This window comes from Arvicola amphibius, chromosome 6 (assembly GCF_903992535.2).
Source record: "Arvicola amphibius chromosome 6, mArvAmp1.2, whole genome shotgun sequence".
In the NCBI taxonomy this organism is placed as follows: Eukaryota; Metazoa; Chordata; class Mammalia; order Rodentia; family Cricetidae; genus Arvicola; species Arvicola amphibius.
In genome coordinates this window covers 83063000-83081515 of record NC_052052.2, presented here as the reverse complement: position 1 = coordinate 83081515, position 18516 = coordinate 83063000, and the positions used below count along the sequence as shown (strand labels likewise).

Here is an 18516-nt window from a genome sequence, read left to right as displayed (position 1 = left end):
CAGCTCTTTTTCTACCTGTTGCTAGCTCTCTGATTTCTCCCATCATGCACAAGCCTCTGTTGCCTTTCTAGACTGTGCCTGCGTCCTCCCAGACCTTTTGTCCAACCCTCTTAAAATGAAGGACTTGGGGGGGTGCCTTGGCTCCCGACACCCTCCTGTCTGTTATGAGGCTGGAGATGTCAGCTCTGTGGAATAGCTGAAGTCCTGGCCGAGGAGAAAGGAAGTGGGCTTTGCACGGGTGATAGGGCAGGGCTGGCCGCCAGTGTGCAATGCCAGAAAACACGGACATAAGAGAACCTGGTGTATCATGTCCCTGTCATAGCCGCTGGTGGAGCCGCCAGGGGCACTTGAGATGTTTAGCTCTGAAACAAACTGAAGGAGGAGGAAGTCATTCAAGGTCCCTTAGGGAGAGCTGCTGCCCTGCCCCTCTGCTAGGCCAGGGCCACCAGCTTGTGCTCCAGCAGCCATATTCGTGCTGCCTCTAACCGTCCCTGCAGCATGGAGACGTCATTCATCCCTGTATTCTCCTGCTCATTCTGACTGTCCATGACCCCACCTGAGTCAGGCTCTCAGATCAGCCAAGGTGCAACCTGGAGTGGCCTCCTGTTCAGTCTGGCTCTCCAGATTTCCTTTTAAAACTTTTAGGCTCTCCTCTCATATTTAAATATTTTTCAGCTCTTTTTACACATGGCCCGCAGACAGACAGAGAATACCTCCATAACCTCTATGACATTGTATGGGATCACCCAAAACAAATACAAACAAACAAAAGCAAAAAGCAAAGAGCAAAGCAAGTTAAAAAAGCTTTCAATTCCAATTTTTGTTCCGATGATTCAGTTGTGTGCCAAGTCACAGCCTTCACTGCCACCTTGGTCTTCTGAGACTTCTACTTCCTCCTGCTCCCGGAGCTTCCTAAGGTCTCAGTGACCAGAGCAAGCAAGCTACTGAAATGTAGGCTGAGGCTACAGGCCAGTAGGCTAAGGGCTTCGAGATGGTTCTAGCCCAAAGGGGAGGCAGCTTTCCAGCTGGCCTGGGGACAGCTCATTTACCAGAATTGGACCATGAAGAGCACAAGCCTTCTGAAGAGACCCACCCAGAGCTCAGTCAGGGCCCATTTGATTCCTGTTGCACACAGTCCTAACAAGCCAGCTAGCTGGAGTCCCTCACGATAGCTGATTCAAAGCAGTTAGAAGTCAGCTGCTGGTGCGGAAGGAAGACAGGGAGACTTGGCAGTTCCCAGCAGGCACGGCGGCTCAGCTCTGTCCTGCAGCTTTTCAGCTGACATCAGCTGCTGCGAGGAGCCTGGAGGGTGAAGACGGTCCTACAGGAAGACCAGGGTCAGATGGCCTCGGAAGTGCTCTGGGCAGCCATGGAGTGGGAGGCTTCCCCTCGCCCTAAGACTCCTCGCTCTACCTAGGGGATGGGCCCTCAAGTGCTTTGGAGCCAAGGCTGCTCTGGCCACAAGAACAGCCTCCACAGGCTCCCTGGGTCTCCTGTCCGGGGAAAGCTTGGGGTTGCGTGCCCCACCTCCTTATAATCTCTTTGCTGGTGTGTACTCAGGGTGAACAAGGGCTCCCAGGTGTCTCAGGAGATCCTGGCTTCCAAGGAGATAAGGTAATTTTATCCGACACCTCCAGCCTCACCTCCGTCCTCATTCTGCTGGCCATAGTGGCCTCTGGACTTCCTTCCTAGCCGCAGCTACCTGTCTCAGTCAGTCCTTCTCACTGCCCCAGATTGTCCTTTGAGGGCACATCTGTCAGTGGTTCCCAGCTGATCATAGGGGCACGTCCTGGTGCTCCCCCCAGCAGCACAGGACCCCAGTCTCTGGGCCCCTCTAACTTTCTCCCATTTTCTCCTTCCTGTGACTGTGTTTCGGACCACTAAACAATTCTGGGAGCCTCGGGCTCTTTGAACACATCCCTTCCCCTTCTGAGCCCAGCCCTGCTCAGACGCCTTTTCCTCTACTTTCTCAGAAAGTAGCCTTGATGTCCTGGGCCCGTGCCTGTCTCTCACTCGCAAACTCGCCCTAGTTTGGGAACCTTTGCTTAACCTCCTACAGACTGAATTCCATGAGGAACAGGGCCCTCAACTGCCCTGACAGCTCTGCTCAGGTCCCACGCTCAACGGAAAGTTCAGGACAAGTTGGCCAGAGGGAAGGAAGGAGGGAGGGAGGGAGGGAGGAAGGGAGGGAGGGAGGGAGGGAGGGAGGGACTAGCTGTGCTGACAGAAGGAACAATGGCGGCCTTGATCTCCAGAGGCCAACTGTGGCCTGCTGAGAACAGCTTCTCTGCCTGGATTGACCATGTGTCCACATCTGGCCCTCCTGGCCAGTCCACCAAGCCTAGATGTTGACCAGCCTCCCTCCCCTTCCCTTCCTCCTAGCTGACAGGCCAGGCTGTTATCTTGGGTTCTGATACCAAGTGGTCTGGAGGGCCCTGTAGGGCCAGTGTAGGGCTAGGATGGATGAGGATTCCCTGGGTCCTATACTGGAGGTCAGGGCAGCTCCCAACCCTGGTACCAGGTCTTGGGGTACAACAAGTGTGAGCTCAGCCCAAGCCTGCAATGGGGGAGAGAGGTCGTCTTTCATGAAGATGGCTTGGCAGGAGGGTACTGAGGTTGCTCTTGGCACAGCTATTCTCTGATAACCAGTTTGCTTTCTCTTTCACAGGGCAGTCAGGGCTTGCCAGGGTTCCCAGGTGCCCGAGGGAAGCCAGGACCTCTGGTAAGCTCCTTTTCCTCATCTGTCCACCTGGCTGTAGCTTTGGGATACTGAGGCTAGTACCCCATGGCTGGGGTTACACGCACAGCGAAGGCTTCCATTTGCCTTCCTGGACTGGAGCAGAGTGAGGCACAGATGGCCACTGGCCAGCTTCCTGGGTAGGGTCTCTGAAACTAGGGGGCAGGAGTCATGCTGGGTCCTAGCCTGGCCCCAGGTCCTGCACACCAATGGACTCTAACTGGAAGCAGACTCTGCGTGCCGGTGCACACTCCTAGTGTCACCTATCTCATGTCACTCAGTGTTAGCATGGTCACATCTGTTGTCAATTTCTTTACATGCACGCTGCCCACACCCAAGGAGCCGAGGGTGGGCAATGGTGGCAGCCTCCATTTCTAGATGTGGAAGTTTAGATTCTGAAGGCTGGCATGATTTGCTTGGATCTCTGGGACTGGTACATATAGCAGAAGACGTTGCAGTGACTGCTTAGCCCACTAGGCAGACCTCACTTGTGTAGTTCCAGAACTTTCCAACTGCCCTCACCTGAGGATAGAGTGTTGGTGGAAGGTAGGGCCATGCTGATCCTGTGTGGTAATCCTACGTCTTCCATAGGGCAAAGCTGGAGACAAAGGCACTCTTGGGTTTCCTGGACCTCCTGGTCCTGAGGTACGTGATGTCTTTCTGTCTGTCTGTCTGTCTGTCTCTCTCTCTCTCTCTCTCTCTCCTTCCCCCACCCCCTACATCTGACTAAGACTTGATGTTGTGCCCATAGATGGTGAGGGAGTTGCTAGGGATAACATACACAATGAAAGACAAGGCCAAGGCTAGAAATGGGCTCAGTGTTGCATGCTCGGATCCCAGCACTGTGGGGATAGAGGCAGGAGGATAATTGTTAGCTCAAGGTCAGCCTAAGCTATGTAGCTAGACCTTATCTCAAAAAGAAGAGAAATCTACAGGTCGGTACCCTCTGTGTTCTTCCCTCCTCGGTTTGGCCTGTCTCACCAGGGGCTCCCCAAACTAACCTCAGCACCCTTCCTCAGTGGTGGTCAACCTGACACTTGTGGTTCCCACAGAGCCATTTCCAAAGCCTTCCAGGGCTGCTGCCTCTCTTTTGGAGATGTGGATCTACTCACAGGGACCTCCTCTGAGCCTTCCTTTCCCTGGCCATTCCTCAGGGCTCAGAGCTCCTACACATGGTGGGGAGGGCAGGGAGCCGCTGATTCTGGATTGAGTGAAGAATATGAAACAAATAAGGATGGTAATAGCAGCTACACACTGGGGAGTGTGGAGAACACGTGGCAGTTGCTGATACATGTGATGAACGTCTCATGGCTAGATCATAGATACCAACTGGGGCCCCTCTAACAGTAGTATGCTACCTTAACCAGGGTTTCTGTGCATCTCAGGCTTGTCACCCAGTCTCCAGCCAGGGCTTCCAACCCTTTCCTGGAGCTCCCTGGCTTCAGGGCCCTGGTCCTCCATGAGATTCTTACAGCAAAGGGAAGCGCCTGGCCATATAGGCTCGCCCAAGGTTTCTAGAGATCACTCAGCCTTCCCCAGTGGATGAGGGCATGCTTCCTAAAAGCCACAGACTGACTCTTTGCTCTGTTGACTTTGGCTAGGACACAGCCCTATCTTTAGACAAATGAACTTGGCCTCTCCTCCATTCACTGCTCAATGAGGAAAAAGGCTCCTGAGTCTGGATTTCCCAGCAGCCTGGCCAACTAGGGAGGAAAGCTCACCCCTGAGCATGAAGTGATGGAGAGATGAGGATCTTCCTGGACCGGGAGCTGGGTAGCAGCTAGGGAAGGGAACTTGCCATAACATGGCATGAGGGTGGGTGGGGAACGGGAGAGCCCTGCCTCTCCCTATGGATGGGAAAACAAGACTTGGAGCCTCAGGGTCACTGTTCAGTAGCAGTTCAGCTTGATTCTGGCTCCCAAGGTCCCTCTGGGGTCTGCTTGGCCTATCTTTATGCTGCTTTGGCCGACTCCATGGCCAGGAGAGACTCTGGCCGGGTCATGAGTGTGCTGGTGTCTGCTGGCTAGCACCTGGCCCTCAGGAGTGGGGAGGGACCCCCTGCTCATAGCCTCAAGACTGAATTGCCTCCTTTATTCAATACCAGAACTTAATTGCACCCTGGCAGTTGTGTTCTCACAGGAGAAGGGAAACCCCAGGCAAGGGTGGTTTCCCAATACAAGCTCTTGTGAATACAAGTTTGTATTGTGCACTCACTGTCAGGTGCCAATCTAAGCCCTTGGCTTCCATCACTCATTTCAACCTTAGCATTGCCCTGGGAGGCATTTGCCCTAAAGCTCTATAGGTCAAAGCCCAGAGATGATGGGTAACTTTCCCATCACACAGAGAAGGAATAACAGGACAGGATTTGGGTCCCGTTTTGAAGAACTTCAATTTCAGTGTGCTAGCTCCAAACTCAGGACTGCATGCCTAGTTTGGTAGCACACACCTTTAATCCTAGCACTCAGGCAGCAGCAGTAAGGGAATCGCTGGGAGTTCAAGACCAGCCTGGTATGCATAGCAAGTTCCAAGCTAGTCTGGATGACGCAGTGGAACTTCCAAAGAAAAAAATAAACATTTGGGAAAAAAAAGGAAAAGTATTTAACAGAAATTAGTAGTATGAGGTTAAAGGGAAGAAAAGAAAAAAAAACTAACATAAGAAATTTTAGTCATACACAGTCATGGAAGGAAGGAGTAGGACTGTCCTAAGCTCATGGGTTTCTAGGCTGGATGAACGGAGGTATTCCACATAAAAATCAGAGAAGGTTTCCACGCTGGCTTGCAGAAGCTGGCCCAGTAGAGCAGATAGGTCAAAGGGCACATTGCCCCCAGCTAACAACTATGATAGAAGCAAGCCTTTAGGGGTGGGGAAAGGGATCCCCAGCAGAGGCACCGTGTAGAGAGGGGAAAGAGGCCTCTCTGCTCCAGACATGAGCTGTCTGAATAGACCCTCACAGCTGCTGGCCAGCATGGGAGTGTGTTGCAGAGTCCAAGACTCTGGTCAGGGATCTTAGAAAGTCTAGCTTCTGACAGGAGGGGCCACAATTAAGGATGTCAACAATTGCCTCTGCACAACCAAAGTGGCAAAAGTCTTGTCAGGCCAGGCAGCTGACTTGGGGTTCACTGTTCCCAGAGCCTGGGACTCCATTCTCTAAGTTATGACTGTGTGTGACAGCCTTCACTCGTTCCTGGATGGTCTTTCGTATCTCTGTTCCCCCACCTCTTGCTCCACACAGCCCATTGCAGCGGACTGTCCTTGAACTTGATATATAACTAAGGATGACCTTGAATTCTTTACCTTCCTGTCTCTGACTCCTCCCCCCAGGGCTAAGATTAAAGATGGGGAACACTACACTCAGTTCCTTCTCTGTTTTCTCAGCCACTCTGCAAGGTCAGACTTGGGGGCTAAAGAGAAGGGATCAAGTATCTGAACTACCTCGGGTCACATGACAGCAGTGGTGGGGTGGACACCTGTGGCACAGGGTTAGGAGGCACCTGCCAGGCAGCCCAGGTGACTTGGCTCTCTGCTTTCCCACAGGGTTTCCCAGGAGACATTGGCCCCCCGGGGGACAATGGTCCTGAAGGCATGAAGGTGAGTTCTCTCCCACCTAAGGTCCTTGCCTGAAGAGATCTCATGGCCCAATTTGGCTGCCGACATCAGATGGGGGTACTAGCTCTGAGACTCTTTCTGTTCTCTTTCCCCAGGGTAAGCCTGGAGCCCGAGGCCTTCCTGGACCGCCTGGGCAGCTGGGAGCTGAGGTGAGATGCCTCTGTCCCCTCCTGTCCCTCTTTGTCTTCTCTCGCCTGTCCCAGCACCCAGGTGGCTCTGTCCAGGATGGCAATGCCTTGCTGGGGCCAGGGCTACTCCAGATTCACCAGGGCCTCTGTTCCATTACAGCCATGCCTGTGACTCCTCTCTGACCTGGGGGGACAAGTAACTTCCTTCCACACCTGTCACAGTTTATGTGGGAGGATAAGAAATGTCAGCCCCTTCTTAGAAGTCGGTCCTTGGAGATCCAGGGAGGAAAGTGACTGCCAGGCCCCTTGTTAGTAGCATCAGGGCCTTGGCTAGAACCCAGGTGTGCCTCAGTCCAGAGTCCATGCTCAGATCCTATGCTGTTCTCAGATACACTTCTGGGAGACACTAAGGCATCATGGGAATGCCGTACCTTACCCAGCTAGGATGTCAGCAGAGTTCACCTGCACCTGGTGGTAAGGAGCTGGCCTCGGGCCTGTTGGGCCTTCCACAGGCAGCCTGGCTTTTGCTTGTACATGAGGCCTTCAGCCTTGCTTGGTGCACATCATGGTGCACAGCTCAGGGAGAATGAGCAAGCTTTTGATGATGTGATCCTTTCCCTGAGCTGGGTGTGGGTCTGGCAGAGTCCCAGGGCTGGCTCCAGGAGTCGCTGTGTGGGGTTGGGAGCTGGAGATACTTGCTACAGGGTTGCTTTGAGGGGCCTGTGATCAGGCCCGGGCTGCCAAGAGGGTCAACCTGGAGGGTATTGTGACCTGCAGAGGGCTGGAGAGTCATAGCTAGGAATGGGAATAGAGGGGAGAAAAGAGGGAGACATTGCATCCCAGGCCTCTGTCTGCTCATGTAGCTGTCCAGGCAAAGCCAGGCTCTGGGCTGTTGAGGCCTTCACTCATTCACCAGATACCCAGGACACTGTGGGAACAGACTCCGAACCGGGCACTCCACCCACCTGTGAGGACTCTACACACTGCTCCTTTCCCTCCTCACAGCACAGGTTCTCCCAGAATCCCATTTAATTTTCTCCTTTGTCTTTCTTCTGTGTTCTTCTGCTCCAGGGAGATGAAGGACCTGCGGGGCCACCAGGAGTCCCTGGCTTGGAGGTGAGTGTTGCTGACCAAGAGGAGGTGAGGATTCTGGAACTGAGCTAGTGGGCACATGCAGGGCAGCCAGCAGGGAGGCCTCCGGCCAGTCAAAGAGATACTGAGGGCGAGTGTTGGTGGCCTTAACTGCCTGCTTGACTCTGTTGGGTTCTACGTGGCTGTTTCTTTGTGGATTTTTCCAGGAGCCACTCACATTGCTCAGTTATATCAGAGATGAACAATTATATCAGAGGCTGCAAAAGTGGAAGGTCTGGTCCTGGGTCCCATAGCTAGGATGTGGTGTGGATGCCCAGAGCCCAGGAACACTTTCTTTCCCCAGCTTCCAACTTCCTTGCACCTGTGCACCTGCCCACCTGTGCCACCAGCAGCGGTGTTAGCGGGTAGTCTATGCCTCTGGCAACGGTGCTGGCCAGCAGTCCGTGCCACCGGCAATGGTGTTGGCTGGCAGTCTGTGCCGCCACAACGGTACTGACCCGCAGTCTGCGCCACCGCAACGGTGCTGACCCGCAGTCTGTGCCACTGCAACGGTGCTGACCCGCAGTCTGTGCCACTGCAACGGTGCTGACCTGCAGTCTGTGCCACCGCAACGGTGCTGACCCGCAGTCTGCGCCATTGCAACAGTGCTGTCCGGCAGTCTGTGCCACTGCAATGGTGCTGACCCGCAATCTGTGCCACTGGCAACGGTGTTGGCTGGCAGTCTGTGTCACCGCAGTGGTGCTGGCAGGCAGTCCACAAGGCTTCCGATCTCAATCTCTTCATACTCAGAAAGGATGAGGTACCCAAGAGCATTTGCTGGTGTGAGTCACATCTTATTGTGAATATGTGAATAATTAAAACCAACACACTTTACATGTGCTTGTTAATTCAATGGAAATTAATGATAAGTCTGCTTCTCATAGGCAGAAATCTTTTTTTTTGTGTCCACAATCACTGTGCTTCCTGAATCAAGGCGTGAGGGATGTCACTCTGGTGAAGTCATCTGGGTTCTCACTTGAGTTTGAGATGGCACCATGTGTCCCACAGACTCTGGTGAAGTCAGGTGACATCTCATGGCCACTTTGAAGCAGACTTTCCCACCTGACCCTCCCAAAGGGGTTCCTGGAGCCTCTGACCATGTTTGGAACCAAGTCTGCATCTCCTTGTGCCCAACCTCTCCCTGTCCTCTCCCATAAAAAGCAGGGGTCATTGTCCCTACTTAGGACAGCTCAGCCCAGGGACTGGGGAAGCAATGCTGAGGCCACACAGCTGGAGACCATCTCTGAGTTTCTTTGACACTGGATCTCTGTATCACTGTTCCTCCATCTGCTGGACTTCTGGACTTCTCCAGCCTCCCTCAGCACTGTCCCTGCTGGCCCCTTTCATGTGCCTGTCTGTTGCAGGGTCAGCCTGGAAGGAAAGGGTTTCCTGGGAAGCCTGGCCCAGATGGTTCGAAGGTGAGGAGTTATGGGCCTCCCTGGGGTGGTGGTGGAGGGAGAGGGGCGAGTCTGACATATAAAGCCCCAGGACAAGCTCTGAATCTCATGGCTAGTGAAGTGGGAGAAAAAAGTGGTCCATATTCATCCCAGAGTATTGGTAACAGAAGAGGGAAAAGCAGTAGATATAGCCACAGTGTCCAACAGCCGGGGTTGTCCAGTAACGGGATACAGGCACTCGTGGGGCGGGCTGTGAATGCGGGGTACAGTGCAGACACTCGGGGGGCTGTAAATGAGGGGTACAATGCAGACACTCAGGGCAGGCTGGCTGTGAATGCGGGGTACAGTGCAGACACTCAGGGGGCAGGCTGTGAATGCAGGGTACAGTGCAGACACTCGGGGGGCAGGCTGTGAATGTGGGGTACAGTGCAGACACTCGGGGGGCGGACTGTGAATGCGAGATACAGTGCAGACCCTCGGGGGGCAGGCTGTGAATGCGGGGTACAGTGCAGACACTCGGGGTACAGGCTGTGAATGCGGGGTACAGTGCAGACACTTGGGGGGCAGGTTGTGAATGTGGGGTACAGTGCAGACACTCAGGGGGCAGGCTGGCTGTGAATGCGGGGTACAGTGCAGACACTTGGGGGGCAGGCAGGCTGTGAATGCGGGGTACAGTGCAGACACTCGGGGCTGTGAATGCAGGGTACAGTGCAGACACTCAGGGGGCTGTGAATGCGGGGTACAGTGCAGGCACTTGGGGGGCAGGCTGTGAATGCAGGGTACAGTGCAGACGCTCGGGGGTGGGCTGTGAATATGGGGTACAGTGCAGACACTTGGGGGTGGACTTTGAATGCAGGGTACAGTGTAGACACTCGGGGGAAGGGCTGTGAATGTGGGGTACAGTGCAGACGCTCGGGGGGAGGGCTGTGAATGTGGGGTACAGTGCAGACACTCGGGGGAGGGCTGTGAATGTGGGGTACAGTGCAGACCCTCGGGGGGAGGGCTGTGAATGTGAGGTACAGTGCAGACACTCGGGGGCAGGCTGTGAATGTGGGGTACAGTGCAGACACTTGGGGGCAGGCTGTGAATGTGAGGTACAGTGCAGACCCTCGGGGGGAGGGCTGTGAATGTGGAGTACAGTGCAGACACTCGGGGGCAGGCTGTGAATGTGGGGTACAGTGCAGACCCTCAGGGGGAGGGCTGTGAATGTGGGGTACAGTGCAGACACTCTGAATGGGGGCTTGAGCAGGGGTAGTACCTGCCTTCTTCCTATACTGAGCAGAAGCAAGAGACAGACAGTGCTTACTGGAGTAGATTTCTGTTTTCTTCTCTGGGCCTCTATATAGCCTCTGGTGTACAATAAATATGTAGTGTGTTTGTTAATGGGCCTTTTTCTGGCCCCAGTGAGGGAGTGGACTACCTTTCTTATCAGTGACAAATGCCTGATAGAAATCTAGTTCAGAGAATGTCTTTGTCACTGTTACTGTGAGGAATCACCACAACCGAAAGCTCCTGGGGAGGACAGGGCTTATCTGACTCACTCTCCCACAGCACTGCTCACCACTGAAGGAAGCCAGGACAGGAACTCACAAGGGCAGGAACCTGGAGGCTGAGCTGATGCAGAGGCCTTGGAGGGATGCTGCTTACTGGTTTTCTCTTTGCTTAGTCTTGCTTTCTTTTAGAACTCAGGGCCATCAGCTTAGGGGTGGTTCCCCCCACCGTTGCCTGGGCCTGCCTTATAGGCTTGCCTGCAGCCTGGTCTCATGAAGGCATTTTCACTGTCACAGGAAGCAGGGAGCTTCTGTTGACAGAAAGGGTGGAAATTACTTTCCTAATGATCTTTACCTGCATTCCCAGCTCTACCTGCAGTGGACACGCTGCATGGAATGGGCCACAGTCAGGTTGACGAAGGTCCCAATTCTAGCCCTTCTTCTAGCAGGCTCTGTGACCTTACACAATCCTTCCAACCATCTGGATCTTAGTTCCCACCCTGACAAAATGAGCCACAGGAGTCAAGATGCCCGGGAACCTTGCTCAGAGAGAGTAGATGACTGCAGTGTTGGGGAGCAGCAGGATGCTGGGGGGAGAGTGGCTGACTGCAGTGTTGGGGGGCAGCAGGATGCTGTGGGAGTGGATGAGTGCAGTGTTGGGGGGCAGCAGGATGCTGGAGGAGTGGATGACTGCAGTGTTGGGGGACAGCAGGATACTGGGGAGTGGCTGACTGCAGTGTTGGGGGGCAGCAGGTGCTGGGGGGAGTGGATGACTGCAGTGTTGGGGGACACTCTTTGGTTGTTGCTATCCATTTGGATTCTTCAAAGCCAAAGTCTGGAGATGGGACTTCCAGTTCATCCTCACCAATGACACCTAAGGCCACTTGGCCCTGTCTACTTCCTCAGTGATTTCAATGTCCCATCTTCTGTCCTGACTTTCCCTTTTCTATGTTTCTTTACAGGGAGAACCAGGGGATCCAGGACGGTCAGGGCCTGTGGGTGAACAGGTAAGTTAGGTTTGGTGTCACTCTACTTATGCCAAGCCCATTGCTAGGCCATCACTCAGTCCTTGGTCTGGTGACATGCCAGAGCCAGGCCTCTTACACACTCTCAAGAGAGAGAGGTCCTGACTAACATGGTTCCGTCCTAAGGCCTGACTCTTGAATGCAAATTTTTGGTGCATTTGCTCAATGTGATTTCACCTCCTAGAACTGGGGTTAAACCAGAGAGTTCCTCAAAATGACTGTGTTCACACAGAGAACACTAGAGAAATAGGTCTGCTCTCCAGAGGCTCAAATTCCAGGCCACCCTGTGCTGTAACGAAGGTAAAACTCAAACCAGAGGCTCCAGGCAGCTGGGAAGCGGAAGCAAGGTCTGCAGAAGGAAGGTGGCCACTTGTCAGCTGAAGGGAGATTGTAGCTCATCGCCATATTCTACCAGTGAGAGCAGCACCTCTGGGTGCTGTGGAGATGGCGGCCGTGGGGCCTCAGTGCCTCCTTCGGCTTAGCCTCGGGGCTCACAGGTAGAGTTGGGGAGATATTTTCCACCCCTCTAGGTTCCTTGGGAGGGGCTTCCTCAAGTATGGAGAAGAAAGAGTACCACAGCTCAAAAGTATTCAGTTGTGCCTAGAAGTGCCATCCATGGCAAGAGACTCATGTGACAGGCTTCCTCCCAAGCCTGTGACATCTGCTGAAAGATGGGAATTAAAGTGGGGGAGGTCAACATGTCTGAAATCTTTCCAGTGCCATTCGAGCACATTCTGTGGGATGCCAGGAGCTCGGGAAGGCTGCTGCCGCCTCCTTAGATTTCCTGACTGGAAAAAAAAAAAAACAGCAAATTCAAGTTCATAGTTATGCTAATGATTGGCCTGGGGAAACAGATACTTAGAACCCTAGACCATTAGGACACCAGGATCCTGGGAAATCATTAATTTTTCCAGAGCCCTGATCATGTTCTGTGCCTTAGGTACCTTTGCTAGGCTAAGGAAGCCCGCAGACCCCTCCCACTTCTTTGAGTAGATTCAAGTGGATAAAGTTAAAAGTGAAGGTTTCTAAGACAGCCAATTATAGTGAGATACATACAGAACATGTGTTCAGATGTGGCATACAAGTATAGACTTCTGAATTAATACCTAGCAGTCAGTGACTTCCATGTTAAAATGTAATAATGTTTTGAGATCTGTGTAGGATTGGTTATAGTGACATATAACCAGATGGATGGTCACGGGTGCCTGATGCTCCTAGACTGGTTGCATTCACTGCATACATAGTATTTAAAGAAAACACAACATTTTGATGAGAGGGTAGTGTGTGTATATATAGTGTATGTGTGTGTACACATACACTATATATACTATATATAGTACCTTTTCTATTCAAGTTCCTGGACACTGCGTTCCATCCATAGAGGATTACAGAATCCCCAGGTTAAGAAACCCTGGATTCTGGCCCACACTGGCAATTTGGGTCACAAACTTGGGAGGAAAAATAGGATCAACAGTATGTTCAAAAGGGGTAGTGTCTGAGCTGGGGCCAAGAGGGGTTAGACACCCTGCCTGGAATAGCCGTGGCTCACTGGGACAGCGGAGACCCCAGCTAGCTGTGGTCTAGCGGTATTCACAGACTGTGGCCGGAGGGCATCTGAGCTGAGACTCAGTACTGGCTCCTGCATTGGCTGTAAGGCATGCAACAACACCAGCTCCTCTCCATGTGGCCACGGCAAACGGGTAACTGTTTTCTGTTTTGTGCAGAAGCACAGGCTCCCCAGGAGAGATCCCCCAAGCTCACACCACAGGCCCTGCTTGTAATCACAGTAACAGCTTCATTTATTGCACACCCATGAGGTAGCAGGCTCTGTGCCAAAGACTCGACACAAGTGTCTGCAGTCCCCCAGCAGTCCTGCAATGGGAGCTGTTAGGACTCCCATCTGGCAAATGAGACAATTGAGGCCCTGAGAAATTAAATAGCTTGTCTAACCAAGATCTCATAGGCAATAGCGTAACTCATAATTGACTCTGACTCTAAGAGACTCTGGGTTCCCAAGTGCTACCCAGACAATGCAGAAAGTGTTTTCATCCCCAGAACCCTTGTGTTTATCTACCATTGAGCACAGACTGCTTGCCAGGCCCTGTCCTGGATGCTGGGGACAAGGTGTGAGCCTCCAAGGACAATGAGTATATCAGCACCTACCCAGATGGTGTCTGATTCTCAGAAGCAAGTGCCCCATGACCGGCAGAACGCTGTGAGAAGGTGGGGAGGTGCCACTGTATCTTGCCAGCTAGAGAGGAGCAGCTGTGCCCTGGCTTTAAGAGCTGCGTCTCTGCTCCCCCATCAGGTGGAAGCCTGGAGCCTCTGAGACTACTCTTTTCCAGTTGACATCCTGCCAGATCAAAGCCCTCCGCACAAGGGGAGCACAGCATGGAGGGCTCTGGAGGGCACGGTGTGAGGACATCTCTTGCTCAGATCCATCTGGCTTCTTATTGACGGCTATGTCTTCTAGGTCCTGACAAATAACAAATTTAAAGTACCCATTGGGCAGGTCCCTTTCCACAGAGCCATGCTCATTCCCTTCCCTGGTACCATTTACATGTCTGGATGCCTCCTGGTGGGAAGCTGTCCTAACCCTGTGCCCCTTGAAAAGCTTCTGGGTCTTGAACAGTCAGAGCTATTAGGAGATTGGAGGGACCTTTATTCTTGCCAATCCCATAGATCTGTGTAGACAGACCAATGTGTTCAGGTTCCATAAACCCGGAATCTGAGTAAGAGTGACATAGAATTCCACATGCTGCTGTCACCTTAGAAATAGCCTGGTTTATTTATTATTGAATTATGTTTATATATATTATATTATATATAATTATATATGTAATCGATACATTATTGAAACATATTGATGGAAACATATCATTGGATTGTTTGGTTTTGAAGTATCCCTGCCTGTCCTGGTACTTTCTACACAGCTCAGGCTGGACCCAAACTCGAGATTATGCTCCCGTCTCAGCTTCACAAGTAGTAGGATTATAGGCATGAGCTTTCATGCCCACATTTTGTTTGGTTGTCGCCAAATGTCCTCCATGACATGCTATCCATGGCCCATAGCTCATACCGTAGCCCTTCATACCACCTCGGAAAGAGCCCCTGGCCAGAGACAGGCCAGGAGACCATCCTGTGGGTGGTCCACTCAGTCACCATGTCCTTTGCTGTCCCCTGTGGAGAAAAGGTGCACAGGTGCTGGAGGTGCATCATCTGAATCCCCACCTCCACTCCTTGGCTGCTACCACATTCATGGCCCCTAGGAGCAGCTGTCTTTGGGGAAGGGAGAACGGGCTTTGTGGACTGAGCAGTGCTCTCCCCCTCCCAGCTCCCCAGCAGGTAGCCTGGCTTTCCAGCTCCTCTGGGCTGTGAACAGCTCTGGGTCTCGCCTCACTTTGTTCAGAAGTTCGGCACAGGAAACAGATTTCACAGGACAAGCCCACCTGTCCCCAAATGTCCTAATTCTTAGGGAAATGCCTGGCTGTATATCTGGAATCTCCTAAAACTTCTTAAAGCCCTCCTGATCCATACATGAACCCGCTGAGTATGTGTCTCAACAGAAGGAAGTGGGTTCCAGCCAGTGCTCCACCTCCTTGGGAACTCTTGGCTATTTACCTGCCCTAGCCATGTGCACGCTTACCTGCTCAGGGTGACAGTGAGACCACTAAGAGCAGCCTCTGGGACTGGAGGCAAGCTTTCACACAGTAGAGTTAAAAAGATCCAAAGGAGATATGCGTGCACACACACACACACATGTGTGTGTGTGTGTGCATGTATGTGCCTGTGCATATTTCTCTGTATGTATATATCTGTGTATCTGCATGGCTATGTATATCTGTGTGTGTTTGTGTGCATGTGTGTTTCTCTGTGCATGTGTGTTTCTCTGTGCATGTGTGTGTCTATCTGTATATGTCTGTGTACATGTGTGTGTATCTGTGTCTGTCTTTGTACATGTGTGTCTATGTATATCTCTGTGCTTGTGCGTGTGTAAGTATGTCTTTATGCATGCTTGTATGTGTCTTTGTATGGGCGTATCTATGTGTAACTGTGTGTGTCTCTGTGTGCATGTGTGTATGTGTCTTTGTATATGCGTGTCTATCTGGGTGTATCTGGGTGCCTCTTTGTTCGTGTGTTTATGTCTGTATGTCTGAGCACATGTGCTCTCAGCAGAGAGAAGCCCTTCATTAGAAACCGCCCCTTCCCAAATTCCACCCTGTCTCTAGTGTAGACGGTTAGGGTGTTCCTGTCTCAGTCAACAAGTTTGTTTGTCTCTGTAACAGTCCCAGAGCCCTCAAAGATGGAAACAGATGGCCTCTTCCTAGCTCATCTCCCCCACTACGGTTCTCCAAACGTGTAGTGATCCCAGCCTGCTTCTGGCATGGGAAGAATGCTCAGCTCCCAGGGTTGCTGGCAGCAGCCCCACCACTTGGTTCTCAAATCTGAACCATCTGGTGGAGCAGTGGGGAGAAGCGGCAGAGGCCATGCCCTCTCGCGGCAGCCCCAGCCGTCCAGTCATCGGATGCAGCTTGGGTTGAGGGTGAGTGTGGGAGGGCTGGGCCTCAGAGGAGATTCAGCATGCTCACAGATTCACTAGTTTTTCTTGTGTCCTCCCCAGGGACTTATGGGATTCATTGGTCTGGTCGGGGAGCCTGGAATCGTGGGGGAGAAGGTAAGTGTGCGCCACAGAGGCAAACCCTTAGAGCTTGCACTTTTCCATCAAGAGAAGAGCCAGTGGGCCAGTGAGCTCCGGAGATTGCACTACCTCCCTCTGGTTCTGGCATCCCTTGCTCTCCAAGAGCCTATGTCCCTGTCCCTGTCCCTGTCCCTGTCCCCCCAGAGTTCTCGTCTTCACCATAAGCACAACTAGACGTTGGTGTGGCCATCAGTTGATGCTTGTGCCTGTCTACTGGCATCACCCAGCTCCGTAGCCCTGGAAGCTCCATCTGACAGAGGGGGATCACTGAGAGTCCAGCAGGAGCGGTGGCTGGCCCAAGGCCACCCAGATTATAAATGAAAAAGCAGAGATTAGAACCCTGGTCCATCCTGGAGGCCACACTTTGCCAACTCAGCCCCTCAGCCAAGTAGAAGTCTGTGGCTTCCCTCTTCTGTCTTGGGGCCTCCGAGCCTTGCAGACTCAAGTACGTCACTCTTCATCATTTCCTAGACCATCAGGTCCCCACCTGCCTCCCCATGCTCCTCCTGCCCCTTCACACTGACTCAAAGTAGGTAACCACACACCAAAAGCTGCAGAGTTTCTACAGGAGCCCCCCCTCACTGCCCCCAAGTGCTCACAGCTTATGTAACCATCCCACAGCATCGAAGCCAACTCTTGTTCCATTGCTTAAGTTTCTTACGTCCTTCCTCACCTATGAACCGTTGCTTTGGGCAGGTCCCCTCTTCCTGTGCCCATCCACCATGTCCTTTCTGGATGGGTCACTTGTTGGGGTCCTTCAAAGGGAATCTTCTTCCTTCATCACCAGCTGGTCTCATCCCCTATGACAGGGTCTAGCTAGCACTGTACCCCAACCCCTGCCACCCATACTTGGTCCAGGATGCATCTTTTCTAGAGGTCCCCATCATCCCCTGCCATGCCGGGTATCTTGCGTTATGGGAATTGATCTGTTTCGTCTCCTTATGGCTTGGTGCATAGTAGTGTCAGGACACAGTGGGTGCTTAGCTGCTTTTTACCAGAAGAGGAGGAATAGGCCTCGCAGAAACCAAGGCAGGATGGCTGTAGCCTTGCCTGCTGCCCCTGACTTTGCAACCTGTTTGAGTTGGTCCAGAGGACATGAGTGATGTCTTATTATCTGGTGTTCTATCAGGGAGGAGGATGTCCATGAGCAGAGAGAAAGAAACGTGGCTATGGTTGTCTCTGCTTTAGCAAGCCCAGTCCAGGGGGTGCCAGGCCTAATGAGAACCATGTGACATGGGCCAGGATCAAAGAGGTGATGCAATTACTGCATCCTTCATCGAGACCATCCTGGCGCAGGGACATGTGCTGTTTCTCTGGCAGAGAAGGCTGAGCTTTTCTGCCACTGAAACTTACTTACCTGATGATGTGAGTGATTTGAGAATGAGTCCATAGACCATTGCCAAGCTCCTACCTCCCTTTGGGTCCCTGCCCCCAGAGTCCCATAGCCTCTGAACCCCAACCATGACCTATGTGCCTTGCTGTCTCCAACACAGGGAGACCGTGGAGTGATGGGACCCCCAGGCGCACCTGGACCCAAGGGGCTGATGGTAAGGAGTATGCCTGCATCCTCTCTCCTCTCCTGGCATAGCCTCAGGGGTCAGTCTTGTTCCCTTCACATACCATATGCTCCAGATACCCAGGATGCCATCTCTCTGAATCCCTTGCCAGGCTTGACTTTTGACCTCCTTGCCCTGATTTGGAGCTGATCCCCTGTCACAGAGCTGAAGGGGATATGGCACCTTCCCCAGCTGACTCCACATTTTTTTTCTCCTTGGCAGGGCCATCCTGGAACGCCAGGTGGTATTGGGAACCCTGGAGAGCCTGGATCCCGGGTAAATAAAACTCTCATTTCTCCTAAGCACAAACCTATCAAGTCCAGACCTCAAGTTTCAGACCTGGGTGGGCTCCCAGACAGAACCTGCACAATTCCCTGAGCCTATATTTTGTTCATGTGAAATCTAGAGAATGTTGTGAGAGTGCAGATGGGACCAGGTGGGGCTGAGGTTCTGTACAGGGGACGCAAGAGCAGCTTAGTTGTGTCCTCCCCCACAGTCCTTTGCGCCAGAGGAAAGGTGTCCCTGGGCAGAGCCACCCTCTGGGGGGTCACAGTCACATGAGGTTTTGTTTGTTTGTTTATGGTTAGTTGGTTGCTTTTGTTTTGTTTTTCTGCCCTGATCATGAGAGGGAAAAGCCACATCTGGCTAGGAATTTGGGACTCGCACTTTGGTGGAAAGGAGCGGGAGGCAGAGAACAGTTTTCAGCCCAAGGGTCCAGCCACAGTCCTGTGTTCAGAACTGAAGCC

At 52.6% G+C, this 18516-nt stretch overlaps 1 protein-coding gene across 5 annotated transcripts in view; it reads left to right on the top strand.

The window, feature by feature from the left end:
• The window catches only part of Col27a1 (collagen type XXVII alpha 1 chain), a 119067-nt gene that overhangs the window by 59585 nt on the left and 40966 nt on the right, over window positions 1-18516 (top strand). For all 5 annotated transcript variants that reach the window (XM_038334008.1, XM_038334006.1, XM_038334007.1 and 2 more), the window contains 11 exons: window positions 1561-1614; window positions 2669-2722; window positions 3329-3382; window positions 6273-6326; window positions 6440-6493; window positions 7544-7588; window positions 8968-9021; window positions 11453-11497; window positions 16137-16190; window positions 17708-17761; window positions 17993-18046. In XM_038334008.1, the coding sequence (XP_038189936.1) occupies window positions 1561-1614; window positions 2669-2722; window positions 3329-3382; window positions 6273-6326; window positions 6440-6493; window positions 7544-7588; window positions 8968-9021; window positions 11453-11497; window positions 16137-16190; window positions 17708-17761; window positions 17993-18046 (576 nt within the window). The remainder of the gene's footprint in view (window positions 1-1560; window positions 1615-2668; window positions 2723-3328; window positions 3383-6272; window positions 6327-6439; window positions 6494-7543; window positions 7589-8967; window positions 9022-11452; window positions 11498-16136; window positions 16191-17707; window positions 17762-17992; window positions 18047-18516) is intronic.